The sequence below is a fragment of the Pleurodeles waltl genome, chromosome 1_1 (genome assembly GCF_031143425.1).
Source record: "Pleurodeles waltl isolate 20211129_DDA chromosome 1_1, aPleWal1.hap1.20221129, whole genome shotgun sequence".
NCBI lineage: Eukaryota > Metazoa > Chordata > Amphibia > Caudata > Salamandridae > Pleurodeles > Pleurodeles waltl.
In genome coordinates, this window is record NC_090436.1 from 340133049 (window position 1) to 340153142 (window position 20094).

Below are 20094 nucleotides of genomic sequence, written 5' to 3' on the forward strand. Positions count from 1 at the left end.
TCAGGGTGGTGACTCTGGGTTGGATATCCAGGTTCAGAGGTTAACCTCTGACCTGGTGGGGGGTAGGTGTGCCCCCCAGAAAGCCCTGGTGTACCAGGCAGTTGTCCAACCTCAGGATGGTGACCCTAGGTTGGAGAACCAGGTTCAGAGGTTAAACTCTGACCTGGTGGAGGGTCAGTGTGCCCTCCAGGAAGTCCTGGCGTGCCAGGCGATTATTCAACTTCAGGGTGGTGACTCTGAGTTGACTGGCCCAGTTCAGAGGTTAAACTCTGACCTGGTGGAGGGTCAGTGTGCCCTCCAGAAAGTCCTGGCGTGCCAGGCAATTGTTCAACCTCAGAGTGCTGACTCTGGGTTGGATAACCGGGTTCAGAGGTTAAACTCTGACCTGGTGGGGGGTAGGTGTGCCCCCCAGAAAGTGCTGGCGTGCCAGGCAATTGCCCAACCTCAGGGTGGTGACCCTGGGTTGGGGAACCAGGCTCAGAGGTTAAACTCTGACCTGGTGGGAGGTAGGTGTGCCTCCCAGAAAGTCCTGGTTTGCCAGGCAGTGATCCAGTCTGAGGGTACAGACCCTGGGCTGGAAGACCAGGTTCAGGGTGTCCCCCCGGACCTGGAGAGAGGGGCTACTGATAACAGTGCCCCTACCCTATTGTCTTCTGAGGAGGCCACTCCTAGTTGGAGGGTGCTGGACCCCAGAAGGGAGGGCAGGGGGAGGGAAGCCTCACCCCGGGCCCTAGTCCAACCTGAAGGTACAGACCCCAGGTTGGAGGGCCAGTGGCAGGTTAACAGCCCTGCACTGGTGGAGGAATGGTACAGGGCGACTTCTATAAGCACCCTGACCATGGCGGACTCTGGGGGTACCGCTCCAGGAGGGAGGGTACAGAGCCCCAGAGGGGAGGACCCGGTTCAGGCTGTCATCCCTGACCTGGTGGAAGGGAGAGTGGTTAAAGGGTGCCCAGCACCTGGGGCTACCGCCCCCCACTCTCCACAGCCACAGTGGTGGGAGAGCTTTGAGAGGCCTGGGGCCTGGCTCTCATCCCTGACAACTGTCAGTAACCACAGTGGCTTGCTGTCCGGGTGGACAGAGTTATCCCTGGGGAGGGGACAAGTGTCACACCCCGGGGATAGAATGGGCAACACCACTGGGTTGGTCCTGGTGGTACTATCCTGCTCCTGGGATACATCTGTGAGCAATGTAAGGTTAGGTGCTGCACAGATGGGATCCGCAGGAAAGGAGAAAGGTTCCCCATGGATGGGCTTAGTGGGCCCTGAGAGTATGGACAGAGGGATCCAATTGGAGTCAGGAAGGCGAAGAACTGGAGTATGCCCCTGCTGTTGTGGGCCTGGGTCCTTGTTCTGTCGCCTCAAACAGGGAAGTACATCAGGATAGTGATTGTTCTCCCCTGGCTTTAGGCTGGTAGGGGGTCATGTTGGACCTGGCTTTTTGACAGGGACATCCCCAAACTTTTTGCCTCCTTCCTCCTATTTTTTCTGACCTGTTGTTGTTGGCTTTTGACCTCTGAGCACTTTACCACTGCTAACCAGTGCTAAAGTGCATATGCTCTCTGTGTAAATTGTACTATTGATTGGTTTATCCATGATTGACTATTTAATTTACCTGTAAGTCCCTATTAGAGTGCACTACATGTGCCTAGGGCATGTAGATTAAATGCTACTAGTGGGCCTGCAGCACTGGTTGTGCCACCCACCTCAGTAGCCCCTTAACCTTGTCTCAGGCCTGCCATTGCAAGGCCTGTGTGTGCAGTTTCACTGCCACTTCGACTTGGCATTTAAAAGTACTTGCCAAGCCTAGAACTCCCCTTTTTCTACATATAAGTCATCCCTAATGTGTGCCCTAGGTATCCCCTAGAGCAGGGTGCTGTGTAGGTAAAAGGCAGGACATGTACCTGTGTAGTTATATGTCCTGGTAGTGTAAAACTCCTAAATTCGTTTTTACACTACTGTGAGGCCTGCTCCCTTCATAGGCTAACATTGGGGCTGCCCTCATACACTGTTGAAGTGGCAGCTGCTGATCTGAAAGGAGCAGGAAGGTCATATTTAGTATGGCCAGAATGGTAATACAAAATCCTGCTGACTGGTGAAGTCGGATTTAATATTACTATTCTAGAAATGCCACTTTTAGAAAGTGAGCATTTCTTTGCACTAAAATCTTGTTGTGCCCTTCAATCCACGTCTGGCTAGGTTTAGTTGACAGCTCCTTGTGCATTCACTCAGACACACCCCAAACACAGGGTACTCAGCCTCACTTGCATACATCTGCATTTTGAATGGGTCTTCCTGGGCTGGGAGGGTGGAGGGCCTGCCCTCACACAAAGGACTGCCACACCCCCTACTGGGACTCTGGCAGACAGGATTGAGCTGAAAGGGAACTTGGTGCATTTCTTAGAGACTCTTTGAAGTCACCCCCACTTCAAAGGCACAACTTAGTATAAAACAGGGCCTCTGCCCTACCTAATCAGACACTTGCTGGAGAAGAAACCGGAACCAGAAACTACATCCTGCCAAGAAGAACTGCCTGGCTGCTCAAAGGACTCACCTGTCTGCTTTCTCCAAAGGACTGCTGTCTTGCTGTTGCCCTGCTGCCTTGCTGAACTCTTGTCTGGCTGTGAAAGTGCTCTCCAAGGGCTTGGATAGAGCTTGCCTCCTGTTCCTGGAAGTCTCAGGACCAAAAAGACTTCTGCCTTTCACGTGGACGCTCTGTGCGCCGAAAATTTCGACGCACAGCTTGTTTCGCGGCGAGAAAAACGCCGCACACCGACGCTGATCAAAGCGACGCCCTCGGGACGATCGAGACTTCGACGCACAACCTCGCAAGGACAAAGCCGCCCGACTTCCAAGGAGAAATCGACACGACGCCTACCGTGAGTGCGAAACTTTGACGCACGGCCTCGCAAGGACAACGCCGCCCGACTTCCAAGGAGAAATCAACGCGACGCCTGCCGTGAGACCAAAATTTCGACGCACGGCCTCGCAAGGACAACGCCGCCCGACTTCCAAGGAGAAATCGACGCGACGCCTACCGTGAGATCGAAACTTCGACGCGCAGCTTGTTTCGCGGCGAGAAAAACGCCGCACACCGACGCTGATCAACGCGACGCCCTCGGGACGATCGAGACTTCGACGCACAACCTCGCAAGGACAAAGCCGCCCGACTTCCAAGGAGAAATCGACACGACGCCTACCGTGAGTGCGAAACTTTGACGCACGGCCTCGCAAGGACAACGCCGCCCGACTTCCAAGGAGAAATCAACGCGACGCCTGCCGTGAGACCAAAATTTCGACGCACGGCCTCGCAAGGACAACGCCGCCCGACTTCCAAGGAGAAATCGACGCGACGCCTACCGTTAGATCGAAACTTCGACGCGCAGCCCCGCAGAACGACGCGCAGCCGGAAAATAAGCAGGAGAATCCACGCACAGACCCGGGACATCTGGTAATCCTCGCGATCCACAAAAAGAGACTGTCTGCGCGCCGGAAAACGACGCCCGACTTCCCCGCGTGGAAAAGAACGACGCAAGTCTGTGTGTGCTGAGCGGAAATCGACGCACACACCCCTTTTTCCACGCATCTCTTCTCCTGTGGCCCTCTGAGGAGATTTCCCACCAGAAACCAGGTACTCTGTGCTTGAAAGACACTTTATTGCTTTTTAAAGACTTAAAGACACTTAATATCACTTTTCAGTGATATCTTTACGAATTCGTATTGCAACTTTGATCGTTTTGACCTACAATTACCCAGATAAATATTCTATATTTTTCTAAACACTGTGTGGTGTATTTTTGTGGTGTTATACTATGGTGTTGTATGATTTATTGCACAAATGCTTTACACATTGCCTTCTAAGTTAAGCCTGACTGCTCGTGCCAAGCTACCGGAGGGTGAGCACAGGCTGATTTTGGATTGTGTGTGACTTACCCTGACTAGAGTGAGGGTTCTTGCTTGGACCGAGGGCAACCTAACTGCCAACCAAAAAACCCATTTCTAACACTAGCCTATAGTGAAAAATTTTAAGGCAGAGAGAGCATGAGCACTGAGATTCTGATTAGCAGATCCTTAGTGACACAGTTAGGCACTACACAGGCATACACATTTAGGCCACATACTATGAGCACCCCAGACTTTGTGAGTGCGAGGACACCATTACACGCGTGCACTACATATAGGTCAAAACCTATATGTAGCTTCACAATGGTAACTCCGAATATGGCCATGTAACATGTCCAAGATCATGGAATTGTCCCCCCATGCCAAATCGTGTATTGGGGTGCCAATCCCATGCATCCCTGGAGCTCCACCATGGACCCCAGGTACTGCCAAACCAGCTCTCTGGGGTTTTCTGTGCAGCTACCGCTGCTGCCACCCCCCAGACAGGGTTCTGCCCTCCTGGGGTCTTGGTAGCCCAGTCCCAGGAAGGCAGAACAAAGAATTTCCTCTGAGAGAGGGTGTTACACCCTCTCCCTTTGGAAATAAGTGTTAAAGGCTGGGGAGGGGTAGCCTCTCCCAGCCTCTGGAAATGCTTTGAAGGGCACAGATGGTGCCCTCCTAGCATAAGCCAGTCTACACAAGTTTAGGGAACCCCCAGTCCCTGCTCTGGCATGAAACTGGACAAAGGAAAGGGGAGTGACCACTCCCCTGTCCATCACCACCCTAGGGGTGGTACCCAGAGCTCCTCCAGTGTGTCCCAGACATCTGCCATCTTGGATCCAGTGGTGTGATGGTACTCCGGAGGCCTCTGAGTGGCCAGTGCCAGGAGGTGACATCAGAGACCCCTACTGATAGGTGCCTACCTGACTAGGTGGCCAATCCTCCTCTGAGGGCTATTTTGGGTCTCTCCTGTGGGCTTTTCCTCAGATAACAACTTGCAAAGAATTCATCAGAGTTCCTCTGCACCTCTCTCTTCGACTGCTCCCAGGGATTGACCGCTGACTGCTCCAGGATGCCTGCAAAACTGCAACAAAGTAGCAAGAAGACTTCCAGCGACATTGTAGCACCTAATCCTGCCGGCTTTCTCAACTGTTTCCTGGTGGTGCATGCTTTGGGAACTGCCTGCCCTCATCCTGCGCTGGAAGCCACGAAGAAATCTCCCGTGGGTCGACGGAATCTTCCCCCTGCTTCAGCAGGCACCAAACTTCAGCATCACTGGCACTCTGGGAACCCTCTCATCCTGACGAGCATGGCCCCTGGAACACAGGTGGTAGGCCCAAGTGACCCAGACTGTCCAGTGGTCCAACTGTCCAAATTTGGAGGAGGTAAGTCCTTGCCTCCCCTCTCTAGACAGTAATCCTGTGCACCATGTGAACTGCAGCTGCTAGGGCTTCTGTGCACATTTTCACAAAATCCTTCATGCACAGCCAAGCTTATGTCCCCAGCACTCTGTCCTGCGATGCTCAGCTCCCTGAGCTTATTTCCGGCTTCATGGGACCCTCTTTTGCAGTGTTGAGATGACCTTAGTGTTCAGACTTCTTGAAGCCGTGTTCAAGTACTTCTGCGGGTGCTACCTTCTTGTGCATGGGCTCTCTATGTTGCTGAGGGCCTCCTTTGTCTCCTCTCCCAAGTGGCAACATTCTGGTCCTTCCTGGACCGGGGCAGTACCCTTTTTCTTCAACCGCAATTCTTGCAGCTAGCAAGGCTTTTTTGCAGTCTCTTGCCAAGGAAACAACTCTACATCCTCCAGCACTCCGTGGGACATCTTCTGCATTAAGGAGAAGTTCCTAGCATCTTTCGTTGTTGCAGAATCTTCAGCTTCTTCCATCCAGAGGTAGCCATTTTGCACCTACATCTGGGGTTTAGTGGGCCTCTGCCCCCCTGGACACTTTCACGACTCATGGTCGCCTTCCTTTGCAGGTCCTCAGGTCCAGGAATCCATCTTCAGTGCTTTGCAGTCTGTTGTGGTCTTTGCAAAATCCTCTATCACGACTTTAGTGTGTTTCTGGGGAAATAGTAGTACTCCTACTTTCCAGGGTCTTGGGGTGGGGTATCTTGGACACCATTAGTGTTTTCTTACACACCCAGTGACCCTCTACACTAGCCTAGGGGTCCATTTGTGGTTCGCATTCCACTTTCTTAGTTTATGGTTTGTGTTGCCCCTAAGCCTATTGCATCCTATTGTGTTCTATAGTGTTTGCACTACTTTCTTACTGTTTTACTTACCTGATTTTGGTTTGTGTGTATATTTTGTGTATTTTGCTTACCTCCTAAGGGAGTATATCATCTGAGATATTTTTGGCACATTGTCACTAAAATAAAGTACCTTTATTTTTAGTAACCCTGAATATTGTGTTTCTTATGATATCGTGCCTATATGATATAAGTGGTATAGTAGGAGCTTTGCATGTCTCCTAGTTCAGCCTAAGCTGCTCTGCTTTAGCTACTTCTATCAGCCTAAGCTGCTAGAACACTACTAATCTACTAATAAGGGATAACTGGACCTGGCACAGGGTGTAAGCACCATCAGGTACCCACTATAAGCCAGGCCAGCCTCATACAGGTGGTCCAAAAATTGGCCCTTTTTTGGCATTACAGATTGAGTGCAGAAGTCATTAGGATCAGCAGCTATGAGTGAAGTGGAGTCATGTGGCATGGGGATATTTGACGTGAGATACCCGGATTCTTGATCCATAGGTTGGGTGGGAACAGTGTCTAAGAAGTAACGCAGATCCACAGGGTCGTAGAAGTCTCTGGTTTCTGGGTGGCTCAAAGAGGCCAAATTAGATATTCAGATGATGCAATTTGGGCCTGAGGGAAAGGGACACTTTCCTTTTCTCATTTGTCCCCAGGGAGAAGTCAGCAGCAATCCGTATCTCATGTCCATCTTGTCGGTACGGACCACGTGCCCTCTCAGCTGTTAGTAGCTGGCCGACCTGTTCATGTCGTAAGAAACAGGCAATTATGGGGCATGGCCTCTCGGCAGATTGTTTGTGGAGGGGGACCATTCTATGGGCTTGTTGGAATGCCAGAGTGGGGGAAAAAGTAAAGCCCATAATGATAGGGATAAAGTCACATAGGAAGGCCCTCATGTCTGTGCCCTCTATTTTTCTGGCAAGCCAAAAAAGTGGACATTGTCCCTACGGCCCTGGTCCTCTAGGTCCGTAATGTTGTGCCGAAGGTATTGCAGTTCTGATTCGTTGCCCAGAAGGTTTGCTACTTGACTTTCGACAATGTGGAGATGATGGTCCAGATCCGTAACTTTAGCCTGGAAGCTTGCAATGTCCACTCGGATTGATTTGGAGTCGGCCTAGACATCTGTAATCTTAGAGTCCATTGCTTCCAGGCGGCGACCCACTGCAGAAATTCCCTGCAGTACAGACTCCACGGCAATGGCCGGGTGGGTTCCCGTCGGGGTGCCTGTGGTAGTGTTATCCGAATGAGCGGTAGAAGAAGCCATTGGTTGCAGCTGCGATACTGCCTCTGAGAAAAGTAATTGATGTGTAGTTTTATCAGACGATTTGCCAGATGATTTTCCAGGGGACTTCTCTTCCAGGCGGTGAAAATGAAGAACACCTGAAGAGCCGATAGGGCACAAAATCGGGGGACCAGAATCGCAGGGGTGAACATGAGATACTACGGCAGGGCCTGGGTTGTTTTGGCCACTACCCTGGGCGCACAAAGCGGTCGAAAGATCCCACTTGATGTAGGGGCCAGCAATGATGAAGGAGAGGAAGTGGAGGGGGCTATCATGTCACCGGCATGCACCCTGGGAGTTCTGTGCTTTCCATAAGCGGGTCTGTGTTGAACCCCTCTGTTATAGGCCTTGGATTCCTCCTACCTACCTATCCTGTATGTCTAATGTGTAGTTCAAGGGTTGTGTGTGATGTTATATGATGTGGTCAATGCCATGTAAAAATTGTATGTTTGGCAATTTGGACAACATTATCCATCCTTGGATATTGACAGTATATCAGATAATATCAGATGTGGAGTAAAACAAAGTGATGCACTGGTGGAAACATGAGCTGCAAGGGCCTTGTGATTGTAGGAAAAGTTATATATGCAGACAAACCCAGTGATGACAGTCAAGACATGCCAGAAGTGCTGAGTTGAAAACAAGTAAGGAGGGTGCCAATATGCTGGTCACAGTAAATGTTACTGCTCTGTGTGCCACTAGTAGCACGCAGTAACTCAAGGCATGTTAGGATTGAGGGCCATGTGAATAGGTCACTAAGGGGCTTATCATTGAGCACCTTGCACTGCTAGTGCTTCATCTTTTCCACTCGGAAAATTGACACACAGGTGGTGCCAGTAGCTTGTAAATAAGCACCTCAGATAGTCAGGACAAAGCTCATCATATCGTATGTGAACAATGAATTTGATTTGCACACACCTGCTGTTTATACCCTATACTATATGTTGGATGTGGCAACATTGACAACCCATGACATCCTCATAGATCTTGACATGTGCGTATGACATAAGGGATGTCCATACAACGTTCTCGTATGACATGACATTACTCAACATAGCTTTAGAAAGTTCAGGTCCTGAGAATGTCTTATGATGTGATGCAAGCAGTTCCATACAATGAACGGTATAAGTCAGTACTGTTACTAGATTACTGTGCAGATAAGATGTATGGCATGCAGGGACATACATATTAGATGGCGGAGTGTTGTTGTGCAACACGCTGCCCTGAACGTATTGACACATATATAGGCATTTGGCAGCATAGTGTGACACATTGAGTTGCATAAGGACTCTGCATGTTGTCATGGCACAGACCGTCATGTAGTGAGCTGAGTCGATATTGGAATGGATTTATATATCTCTGTATCATGAGTCAGTAATGCACCCTACATTCCCACATACAATACATGTCACATGTAGATTCAATGTAGCAGTGTGTGCAGAAACAGGTCCTTGCTATATCAGGCACATAGGGCCTTCTTTACAAGCTCCATGAGGGGCTGGTGCATCATTTTTTATATGTAAAAAAGTGATTTTACTCTGCCGTAAGGGACTTGTACAGAAGCCCCATAGTTTGTGGAGTCCACATTTGGCAGCCTTGTACAGGTTAGTGTGGTACACTTCAACACATTTTAGGTAAATGATGTATGCAGGATGACATTCATTAGCTGCCCAGCATGATGAGTGTGACCAACCATGATCACATAACTGCTGTGTAGGGTGAGCATGGTGAATGTTTACCTGGCAACTAGGAGATGTTACAAGCTTGTGCACTGATAGTGTGCAACATTGATTAGCTATGACACCTTGAACATGAACAATATGTAGATGATGGTTGTGATGCAGATGTTTTTTCACCTTGGCCTTGATGATTGTATTGTGAGTTTTGGTGGCCAACATGTGTGATCTGAAGATGCTATTGCAATTGCATGCTTGCTCTTCCTCTGCCCAATGCACAGTGTGATGACATGTTTCCTTCATATTCCATCAACCACTATAAATTCAGGACAGAATTGTGCTTTCAGGAAGCGTGCTGAAAGGTATCAGCACATCCGTGCTGTTGCAAAAGGATCCCGGAGGATGGGCCCATGTTACAAAATGAGATGGCCTCGGGGTCATGGCAAGCATTTCCTAGTCGAGGACCTCCCAAACAGCCAGCAAGCAGCATCCACACATCAGGAAGGTCTACACAAAAGGCCAGGGAAGGCTCTACAGGTTCCTCACCCTCTACCTGGAGAGGCCCTTCTCCAGCACCATCACGTCCTGAGACAGGACTTTCACTCATGGCTCCATTTTTTACAGGAAATGCGGAAGAATATGGCAGAACTCAAGTTGAGGATAAACAAATTGGAGGAAAATACTGAGAAAATGTACAAAATGCTCTGGTACATTAAGAGGAAAGTAAAGAGGTGCTGAATTTGGACCTTCCCTTCCCCTTGTTTTAAAACGTTCTTGTTAGTATAGGTATTAGATAGTTAGGCTTAGTTTAGTTAGCATTGGGTAGGTAAGTGTTAGGACATAGGTTTAATTCTTCAGGGGGATGGGTATTGGGGTTTTAACTAGTCTTTGGTGTTTTTAGTGGGGTGGGTTATGTTTTGGGTATGTGTTTAATAAATAAAATAAATATTTTGAAAAATAAATAAAAATATATAATTGTTTCAGCTGTATGTTTAGTTAGTCAATGTTTAGCTGTAGTTTTTGTTCTCCTTGTATACTGATGTCTCTTAAGGAGGGTGGGGGATTGATGGCTATCATGTGCCATTAAATGTATAGTATAAGTTAAGATTAGATAAGTTAGCTGTGGGGATAAGGCATAATAAGATAGTTTAAGTTAGCTTAGTGTAGGTTAGTCTGTGTCTTAGGAATTTTTTCGGTACAAATGTTTTTGTATTATTAAATCTTATTGTTTACTACAGTATGGTCTCCGTCATGATTTACTATCTGGATGGTATGATGTCTGCACAGGTCAGGTTAGACATATGCCTTTGGGTTTGCATCAAGCAGTAATTTTCATGTGTGACTATGTGTGTCCCCTATGGCCAAGTACCTGTCAGTTTGGCAATGGTATTACATCAGCCACTCAAGACATACTTCAGCACTGTATGTGACACTCTGCTTGTGTATGTAGACACATCCCAAAACAGGTTATCTGACATCACTCAATTTGGTTGGTAAGTAAAGAGACGTTCATTGTTTAGAAGTTGTAGTCATTGTATTCTCCCTAAATTGGGAAAGTGATACTGGCACGCTCATAGCTGCCCCTAATAGGCTTTCACATGTCTTATTTTGTTTGTCACATCAACATGTACTGGTGCTACCATCTTAGCTTTTCCCAGACACTTGTGTAGTATATTATAGAAGCCATCGCAAAATTTACATGCTACCTGTTGCATGACATGCTTGTTTCAGTCATTGCGTGTGGCTTGGTGCCTGACACAAATCCATGCATTTCCTTTTGGTGAATACTTAGTGAATTGGCTTCACACATTATGCACAGTTCAAAGAGTTACTGAGTCAGACATAAAATCAACACAAATGCTACTTTAGTGACTGTATTTACATGTGCACGTTTTGTTTCTGACGATGCAAATTGTACAGAAGATTGACCCCATGAGAGATCCCAAGCCATTTGATGTCCAGTCAGATTCCAAGGAGGTGGGGGGTTGGGGAGTTTGTCATGAGTAGGAGAGGAGTGTATCAGTGAGGTGAGGTTAAAATTGCCAATAGGTGGGGTTTACCACAATGATAGTCCATGCATGGTAAGTCAACAATGGAAAAGTGAAGAGAGGACTTTGCCAGTTGTTACAACACTGGCATGATCTTAAGCACAGAACTAAGAAGATACTGTCCATGTGCCACAGACTATAGCTACCAGGTGTTTTTTCTGATGAATGATCTTCCTTCCACATCTTCATCCTCTGATATGTCTGGTGCCTCTAGTGCCATGGGTGGTGCTTTTGTTGAAGTTGAGGGGGGGCACACACACATCAGGGGCTGGAGATGTGGTTTCAAAGGTCCCGGCAGCTGTCACCTGTGGAAAGAAGAGAAGCATCACTGCAGCAAGGAGTAACTGCTGGTTTCACAACATAGCAGCAACATCACAGTGGTAGGCAGCCAGGTTGTCAGTGTGGGAGCACAGCATCAGCTGCATGTACTGCAGGACAGTTTGGATAGCCTCCAGCCTGTCAATCATACTGGTGCAACTTTGGGAGGAGATTTGTTCAACCATCTGCCTCAGGACACCAGCTATGTCGGCCAGGGACTGCTGGACTCCACGTAGCAGAGAGCGGGTGCCCCTGATGGCAGCTGAGTTGTGTTTTTTCGAACTGAGACACATATGGACTCCCTCTAGGCTGCCCGACATGGCCTCCATCCCCACTGCATCTGCTCTGCCAGCTCCTGCTGGACTCCTACCATTGTTTCTTTGGAATATAATGTCTGGGTCTTGGGAGTCCTGGGCTGTGGGTGAGCTGGCCTGTGGCATGTGTTGGATGTTTGGTGGGGCATGTGGAGACAACGTTGTGAGTACTCCCTGTGACTGGAGATGGTGTTCGGATGGCACCCAGAATGTCCTGCAGAGTGCCTACATTAATAGTCTGCACCTGGTCATCCAATTTATCTGAGAAATCCAGGGCAGGCAGCTCGGCAGGATGTAAGGCATCATCCTCTGCAATGGGATAGTGAAATGGCAATCTTGGACTGTAGTAGCTGTTGACATAAGTCATCAAGTTCTAGATTCTGGTGCCTTAGTGACATGGTACAGAGCCATGCATCAAGGCCCTCCTTTAGTGGATCTTAGTGTCACTCTGTGCCACTAGAGCATAATTTCTAGTTACATTCCTTTGGCACAATCTTTCAGTCCCCAATTCTCAGACTGTTACATCCACCTTGCATGCCTTCTAATGGCCTGGTAATTATATGCCCCTCTCACACCTGACACTGCATGTAGTCGGCATTCAAAGTGTATTGCTGGGGGTATCCCCATGCAACACGTCTAACCCTTCTAACTTCTGATGCCTTCCAAATGTGACACATCTGGGTTTGCTTCTCTTTTGTTCAACAACTCAAGGGTGGTATGGTTCTGACAAGAGTGTCTCTTAGATCTTTGTATGTCCCATTGAATTTAGTTGTTCAATGTGTATTGCATTGTGCATCATGCATAGGGCACAATGTATATGACAATGGTGCATCGATCCTGATGCTCCTCTTTTCTTGGGCCACCCCTTACCCCACCTAACGACACCATGGTAGCATCATATTGACAATACAGTGCAGCATGGAGGACATTTTCAGAGTAGCCTTGTGTTATGGCTCCATTGTGGTAATGGCACTAGTGCAGCAAAACACAGGGAGATGCTTTGAGTACAATGGGTGTATCACTAGAACGTCTGCCTTTGGCAGGTCTTACAATTGACATCACAAGATGGCACAGTGAAATATTTAGAAATCAACTGACTCATTTTTTCTGCCCCCAACCCCCCTGTGTAGGAATGTCCCCCTTGCATAAATCATCTCTGGTACAGGCATATTGTTGTGCAAGGGTTTGGAAAGTGGTGCTATACATGCATTGTGAAACTGTTCATATGGCAAATGGGTAATGTGCACCTTAAGGCCAGATTTGCATCAATCTAACTGATGATGGTGTTGCGCTAAGGTCTTGTAAATATGGTCCCTAGTGAGAGGATAAGCTGATGTTATTCAGGAAGGTGCCCCTTCCGCAACGATCTCCACTACACAGGCACCCTTGCAGCATGGTGGCCTGGCAGCTACTTGTACAGCAGTGCAGATGATGATCCCAGACATGCCCTATATATGGTGTATTATCACATTTGTGGCCATTCCCAATGGTGCTGGGAGGCATATCCCAGTTCTTGCTAGCCCACCCTACGCAACAGGCCTTGTACATGCTCCCCAATAAGCGTTACACATGAGCAGATGGTACAGTTGCCACAGTGAAGGGAGTGATGTGAGGTTTGAAAAATGATCTGTGCATATTGGGGGGAGGTGAGAACCCATTACATGTGTTTAGCCATTATTGTATCCCCATGCAACCCTTTTGCATGCATACAGTGGGTCTTATGTGCCTCTCCCTTTTGCCATTTGTTAGTTACCAGATTGCTCCCCTCTGCCACATACCCTGCATTTCTGGTAGTTCTTGAAAAGCTGCACTGTCCTATCCTGGGACTCCGATGACCAACTCCTCTGAAATGACTGCAGCCACCATCTCCTCCAGCTCATCCAGCTGCTCCTAGGGTGCTGGACTTCCACCTCCTGTCTGCAGTGTTACCATTCAGTTGCTGGCCAGTTTCTCTTTAGTTCTGCACTTGCAATCATGCCAGTGCTTCTTACAATTGATCACAGTCCTCCTCACCTCTGCCACACAGTTGACTTTATCCACTATTGACTGCCATATGGCCTCCTTCCTACCTAATGGCAATTTAGTGACAAATAGCTGGTGTTGGTGCTCCGTCACCTCTCTGACCAAGATGTTATTCTCCTCACTGGAACGCCACTTCCTCTTCCTTTTCCCTTTCTCCTGTGAGTCTGACAGTCCACTTGGCTGGTATACGGCTGATTGTGGTCTCTCTGGGGTCTCGCCTGTCCTGCATTCTCCATCCTGGGCCCTTATGGTTTGTGTTTGGCATTTTTGCAAACCTTTTTTGATGCTTTTAATGTAAAACTTGTTCTAGAACGATTAGCGTCACAAACCGTTCCACAAATCATGCTACAGCCACTTTTACTGTGCAAGCGTGATTCTTCTTTACAACATGTCGCATAGGTTAGTATCATTTTTTTTACGCTAACCTTTTATTAGCACCATGGTGTGCTGTTTTTATAAAAATGGCACATGCATGGCGTTTAGAAAAGTTGTTATGCAGCGTTTACCTTTTTGACACACAACTGCACTAGCACAGTTGTGTGTCCTTTTTCATAACCATGCCCCTCTATATTGATATGTCCTCCATCAGACACAGAACACCTATATTGAAAATACAAAAAATAGGATTCGCCGAATATACAAGTGGTATGTAATTCAGAATGCCTTATAACAGTCTTATTGACACAGAACCCTGAATGCACATCATTGCTTCATGCAACAACATTATGCTCTGTCTGAACATTTGGCAAGAGAAGAGCTTGGAGATGTGTGTCTATTGTGTGTTTTCAGAAGTGTACAACCTGGACATTCGATATCTAAAGATACCATATATTTCTGATGTGTGATGATTTCTCCTTAGAAGACAGTGCATATCCAATTAGACCATTGCTTGAAAACAGGCATTACGTTTTGGGCTCTTTGGCAGGGAAACTATGACACACTAACCCCTGCATAAGGGTGCAGCTCCTATTGGCAGAAAACAATGAAAGTGCTCAGGCACAACAACAGGTATCCAGATGTTAGCACGCTGCAATGATACACACTTAGTAGGACCTCTGCGAACCGGTTACTGGAACCTGTTACTCACATGAGAATAGCTACTCAGCGAGACTAGAACTCAGCACTGGACAGAACAAAACAGAGGGCATTCTCCACAGATGATTACATTATCTGACTATTTCTCAGCTGGTGTGTGTTCATGGCCTGAGAAAGTTTGGGTGTGTAGCTTCAATTTACCAACCTTCTGTTTGATCAACTTGATGTCTAAGTGGGTAACAAAGAGAAATGACATTTAGGTCACCAACTTGTTCTCTGCTACAATGATAAATACTGTGTTTACCAACTAAATTGTGTATCGATATATAGCAAAAGAAATGTTTTTTTTCACAGATCGCACGATTACTTCACTATTTAACAAAAAATGTCTGAAAAATTAGAACACTCACCATTTAAACAAAAAAGGGTGATAAACGCCATCCACAATTATGCTCATTTAACAAAAGCCACTTTTGTTAAATTCTGATGCTGATGTATTTATTAAACGTTGAATAGTTGCTTTTTTTTTTAAAGACAAATATGCTAGCTTTTTTTATAAGAATAATGTGTTTCGTGTTCTGCTTTGAGTATTTGGAATTTCATGCATCTGACTATCTGTATTGTATTTCCTAAAAGCCAGGTCACAATCAAACGTGGATATCAAAGACAGAGCCATGGATGAACTTTTAGACTCGGTGTGCAGTGTCCGGAGGGTTCTTTGTTTCTTGCTCTTGTTAATCCCAAAGGAAATATGTGCCTGTCCCTCAGTTTGTCAGCTTTGCACTGGAAAACAAGCCACCTGCCGTAGTGTGGGCCTGACCACTGTCCCAAAGACTTTCCCCATTAGCACAAAACTTTTATACCTGAGTGGAAATAATATATCTGAACTAAATCTGAACGAATTTAGAAACCTTGAGCAACTTGCAGTACTGTACATGGACAATGCTGGCCTTTGTGATGTGCGTCCAAAGGCATTTTTTACCCTGAAGAGGCTTTATTATTTACATCTGAATAATAACCACATTAAATATTTAAACCCAGGGATTTTTGATGGGCTTCACAACCTGAACTACCTTTATATGCACTATAATCAAATCTCTGTCATTCCTAAAAGACTGTTTTGCAATCTTGTTGCTGTCCGATACTTAAATCTACAAGGAAATCACCTAACCACTCTTGGCAAAAGAACCTTCTTTGGGATGACAAGTCTTCATACTCTTAACCTAGCCAACAACAAGATTACAAAGATATCCAACTCAGCATTTCTCCGACTTTTGAAACTTGAACAGCTTCACCTTGATTACAACAACTTGACTCTTATCCCATCAAAGACCTTTAAAAGTCTAAAAATCCTGAAATGGCTCTTTTTGTCAAATAATCCTATTGAATCAATTCACCCGTTGGCATTTAAAGGGCTGGACGGGCTTCAGTATCTTTTCCTGGAAAGAGCAAAAATAAAACATATCAGCAATGATGCCTTTGTTGGGCTAAAGAATCTTAACCATTTAGTCTTGAGCAATAATGAACTTGATACAATAACTTCAAAGATGTTTAGATTTATGCATCAGCTAAGGTCCCTCCAGGTGGACAGGAACAAAATAGCCAGCATTGACGAAAGTGCATTCGAAAATGTAGGAGCATTCCTAAAAGTACTGAATTTAGCACATAACAATCTGACAGGTCTGGAACCTGAAGTGCTCAAGCCATTGATTTCACTGTCTCTGTTGCAGGCAAGTTATAATCCCTGGGTTTGTGCATGTAGTTTGATTGGGCTGTACAACTGGCTCCGATCTTCCTCATTTACAGTTAACATTTATTGCCAAAATCCTCCAAATCTTTGTGGGAGACCACTAAGAAATATTAAGAGGGCTGAGTTTGAAAATTGCAGTTCAGCAACTTCTGAACCAAGTCGAGAATTTGAATCCACCAGTACTAACGTGTCTGCAGTGATGGCTTGGTTTGAATTTCAGAAGCACAACTCATCCAGCTACCAGCCTCCAGAAGGTCACGTGATGCCAAAGATCCCTCTCACACTAAAACCTCCAACAGCACTTGGACATTTTGACAAGTATAATGGTATCAATTCATTGAAGACTACTACTGCAACATTAGTGCATATCCCTGCACATGTCGTTCCAGCTAACTTTACCAGTAAAGCGCAGAATACTTTCTCTCAAGAATCTGCTTCGGTGTCACTGAAGTCTGGGCAAAGTTGCCAAGAACAGTTCGACAAGCTAAATCAGGCATTTGACATTTTGTTAGGGATTGTAGTTGTAGCTTGTGTTGTCATTATGGGTCTCATCATTAAGGTTGTCCAGTATCGGCAAAAAATTAAAAAAATAGAAAATTCAGGGGATAGTATATTAGAGTACTATAGCTGCTATCACTCTGCTCGATATAATGTGTCCAGTTCGGTTCAGCTCACCCCGCAGAACCTTGTACGAAATCGAGGCTCAGACCAAATCAGGCTTATAAAACCAACAATGCCTGAAAGTCAGGCACAGGTTATACTGTTTGAGCATTCTGTATTGTGATCCTTTATAAAGACTTCATTTGTCATTCAATGAAACGCAGGTTGTGTTATGAGTTTAAATGCCGAAGTGCTGATAAATATTTCTACTTCTGCACATTTTGTGAAATCATAGCACAGGCAGCTGAGTATGGAACAGCATGCTTGTAGTCATGTGCTCCGGTAGCTTTACCATCAACGTTTTATAACACACGTTACCTTTGATGCAACTCTTATGTATATGGCATTATGTTGAGAAAACGTTATGTGCCCCTTTCAGTAATGGTTGCTTATACCCTTTTCTGTTGCAGGTTTCTGGAATCCATAGATAGATACATTATGATAAGAAAGCTAAGGGAGGGCTGCAATTCGACACCATTTGTGAGGGGCAAATACTAATAGGATTGGTATTGTGGAGCTTCTCTGAAGGCCTCCTTTCCAAGATGGACATGAAAACCATGATGGCACGAGGCAAAAAATGAAATGCCATCATATGCTAGGACACATCTCCCAGCATGTGGGGCAAAATAATTGAGTTATTTTAAAAAGTAGCTCTCGTTTTGTAGATCTAGATTAGAAATAAAATACATGACCACTAGTCGTGGCGAACCTGCTGCCATGGTTTTTATACCTTGAAACGGCTCGCTCCACGGATGCTGAATTAACATCCTTTGCTACTTACAGAATCACATTTTATAGTGCTAAATACGTAAGAAATAATTGTGTGCATGATGATGATTAACAAGATATATTAACACATTCTTGCTGCTAAGTAAGATATGTTTTGCTAATAATTACTAGCAGTGATGTAAGGGCCGTTCTATGTTCATCTTTAAAACAAGGGAAGAATGGAAGTACTGATGGCGCATTTGATGTATTTATTCAGAAATAAATGTCGAAACAACGCATCTTATTACAGACATCACAAAACTAGAAATATTATAACTTTTGCATTTGATACCGTTTGTCAATGTACACAATAATTCTAAACACTGGAACTGAAATGTAATCCTAACAGCATGTAGAGGTATAAATACAATTATAAATACAGGTAAATAGACAGATTTAAGGAAAGGGGTGACAGAGCGCCACCTGCAATAAAGGTCCAAGGAACACTACAGAAAATTGAATTTTATCTATGTTGAGAACACTGGCTTAAATACCTGCGGACATTTTTCTGAGAAATCTAGAAGAATGGCAAAGGGAGCCCAGCACATTACCACTCAACTGCATAGGGTCCTGGATAGTGCCACCACACTGTGGTGGTCTTGAGCATCTTTGCCGGAAGAAGTCTCTCGGATGAGACAAATGTACTTGACTATGCATTTATGGATAACTTCATTGGCTCCAATACAGTGGATAGATAGTCCATATGGTGCATGCAAGAGATGGCTGTTTCCTCAGAATTAGTTACTATAACCAGTGAGCTATTAAAAGAAAAATGCGGAAAAGCTATTTTCAAAAGGAACAAACTGGGAAATTAAATTAGTTGGGATAGAGACGTGAGATAAGTGTTGTGTCCTTGCACAGTATTATTTAATCTTTATGTCGTATTCCGAAATCATGGTCAACTCCTCTCCCACAAGCTTTGGTCGACGGCAAACTTAGTGGAGATTTAATCATCAGGCCAAACAAAAGGATGTTTGGTGTGGCAAGTTCCCTGAGTATATTAACCCAAAAAATGATGGCTGTACTATACATACTTTTATTAAAGAATCAGAAAAAAAGAATGGCAACTAATTGCTTAAGTAGTGTCGATAACGAATTGGTGCCCTGCAGCGAGAAAACTTAAAAAATAATAATACTACAACTGAGAAACTGTTTAAAGTTGTAAATAAAAGTTAATATTAAATTTAGCATATCTAGGATAATGCAGCATTGTCTTAATACTGCTTATTACTAAATTCTCTGGATATGTAACCACCCACATTTTGTAATGCTCCCAGGGTAGCATCTACAAACTTGCCTTGTCACATGAAGACATTAAAATGATCATGAAAGAATCAAAGAATAAACTGTAGATGTATCAATCAGGTTCTGTTTAATAAATGTTAAACATTATTTGAGAGTCTATATTTTTACACAAAACATTTTGTCTTTATATTTGAGTGTACTTCCCTTTTGAACATGTCTAGTATGATCCTTGCTGCTAAAGTTATGTTGAATTTAAATAACAAAACTTCGATTAAAGAGGCCTGTAACTTATTGAGTAGCTTTGAGGAAGATCTTATTTCTGATTAATATTAATTGTTTAAAGTTTACTGTTTTTAATGAGTTTTTATCATTCAGTTAAACCATTATATAAAAAATGGCAACTGATTTAACAAGGGATAGCTAAGTTGATCTGACATATTTGCTGTGTAATGTCCGATCAACTGTCATTTGAATGGACTCTGTTAGATTAACAAATAAAGATGTCCCTAACATTGATGCTTTCCATTAGTGAAAAAAAAACTTCTGAAAAGGTAAACACATGTGTAAACAAATGTAAAAAGTAAAATCATTATCTAAATGACATTTTCAGAATGGCATAATGGTTTTTCTTCAAGTTCTGATACATTAAAGTTAGGGATGTATGTCGAAACAACACATTCTGTTGCAACACATGACTTTACCAAGCTTGAGTTACAATGTTAAGTGTCTTTATCTTGCATAACCTTAACTAAGCATATCCAACAACGAATGTGCATTTACCGCGCATGCTTTTACAATGCATTTTGTTGTAAAAGCATGCATGTTAAATGCACATACA

The 20094-nt window shown here is 45.0% G+C and overlaps 1 protein-coding gene across 1 annotated transcript in view; it reads left to right on the top strand.

Annotated features, from left to right (window-relative positions):
- The window catches only part of LRRC70 (leucine rich repeat containing 70), a 135553-nt gene extending 115694 nt beyond the window's left edge, over window positions 1-19859 (top strand). The window contains exon 3 of the mRNA XM_069222656.1: window positions 15470-19859. Within this exon, the coding sequence (XP_069078757.1) occupies window positions 15508-17367 (1860 nt within the window). The 5' untranslated portion in view covers window positions 15470-15507 and the 3' untranslated portion in view covers window positions 17368-19859. The remainder of the gene's footprint in view (window positions 1-15469) is intronic.
- The last annotated feature ends 235 nt before the right edge of the window (window positions 19860-20094 follow it).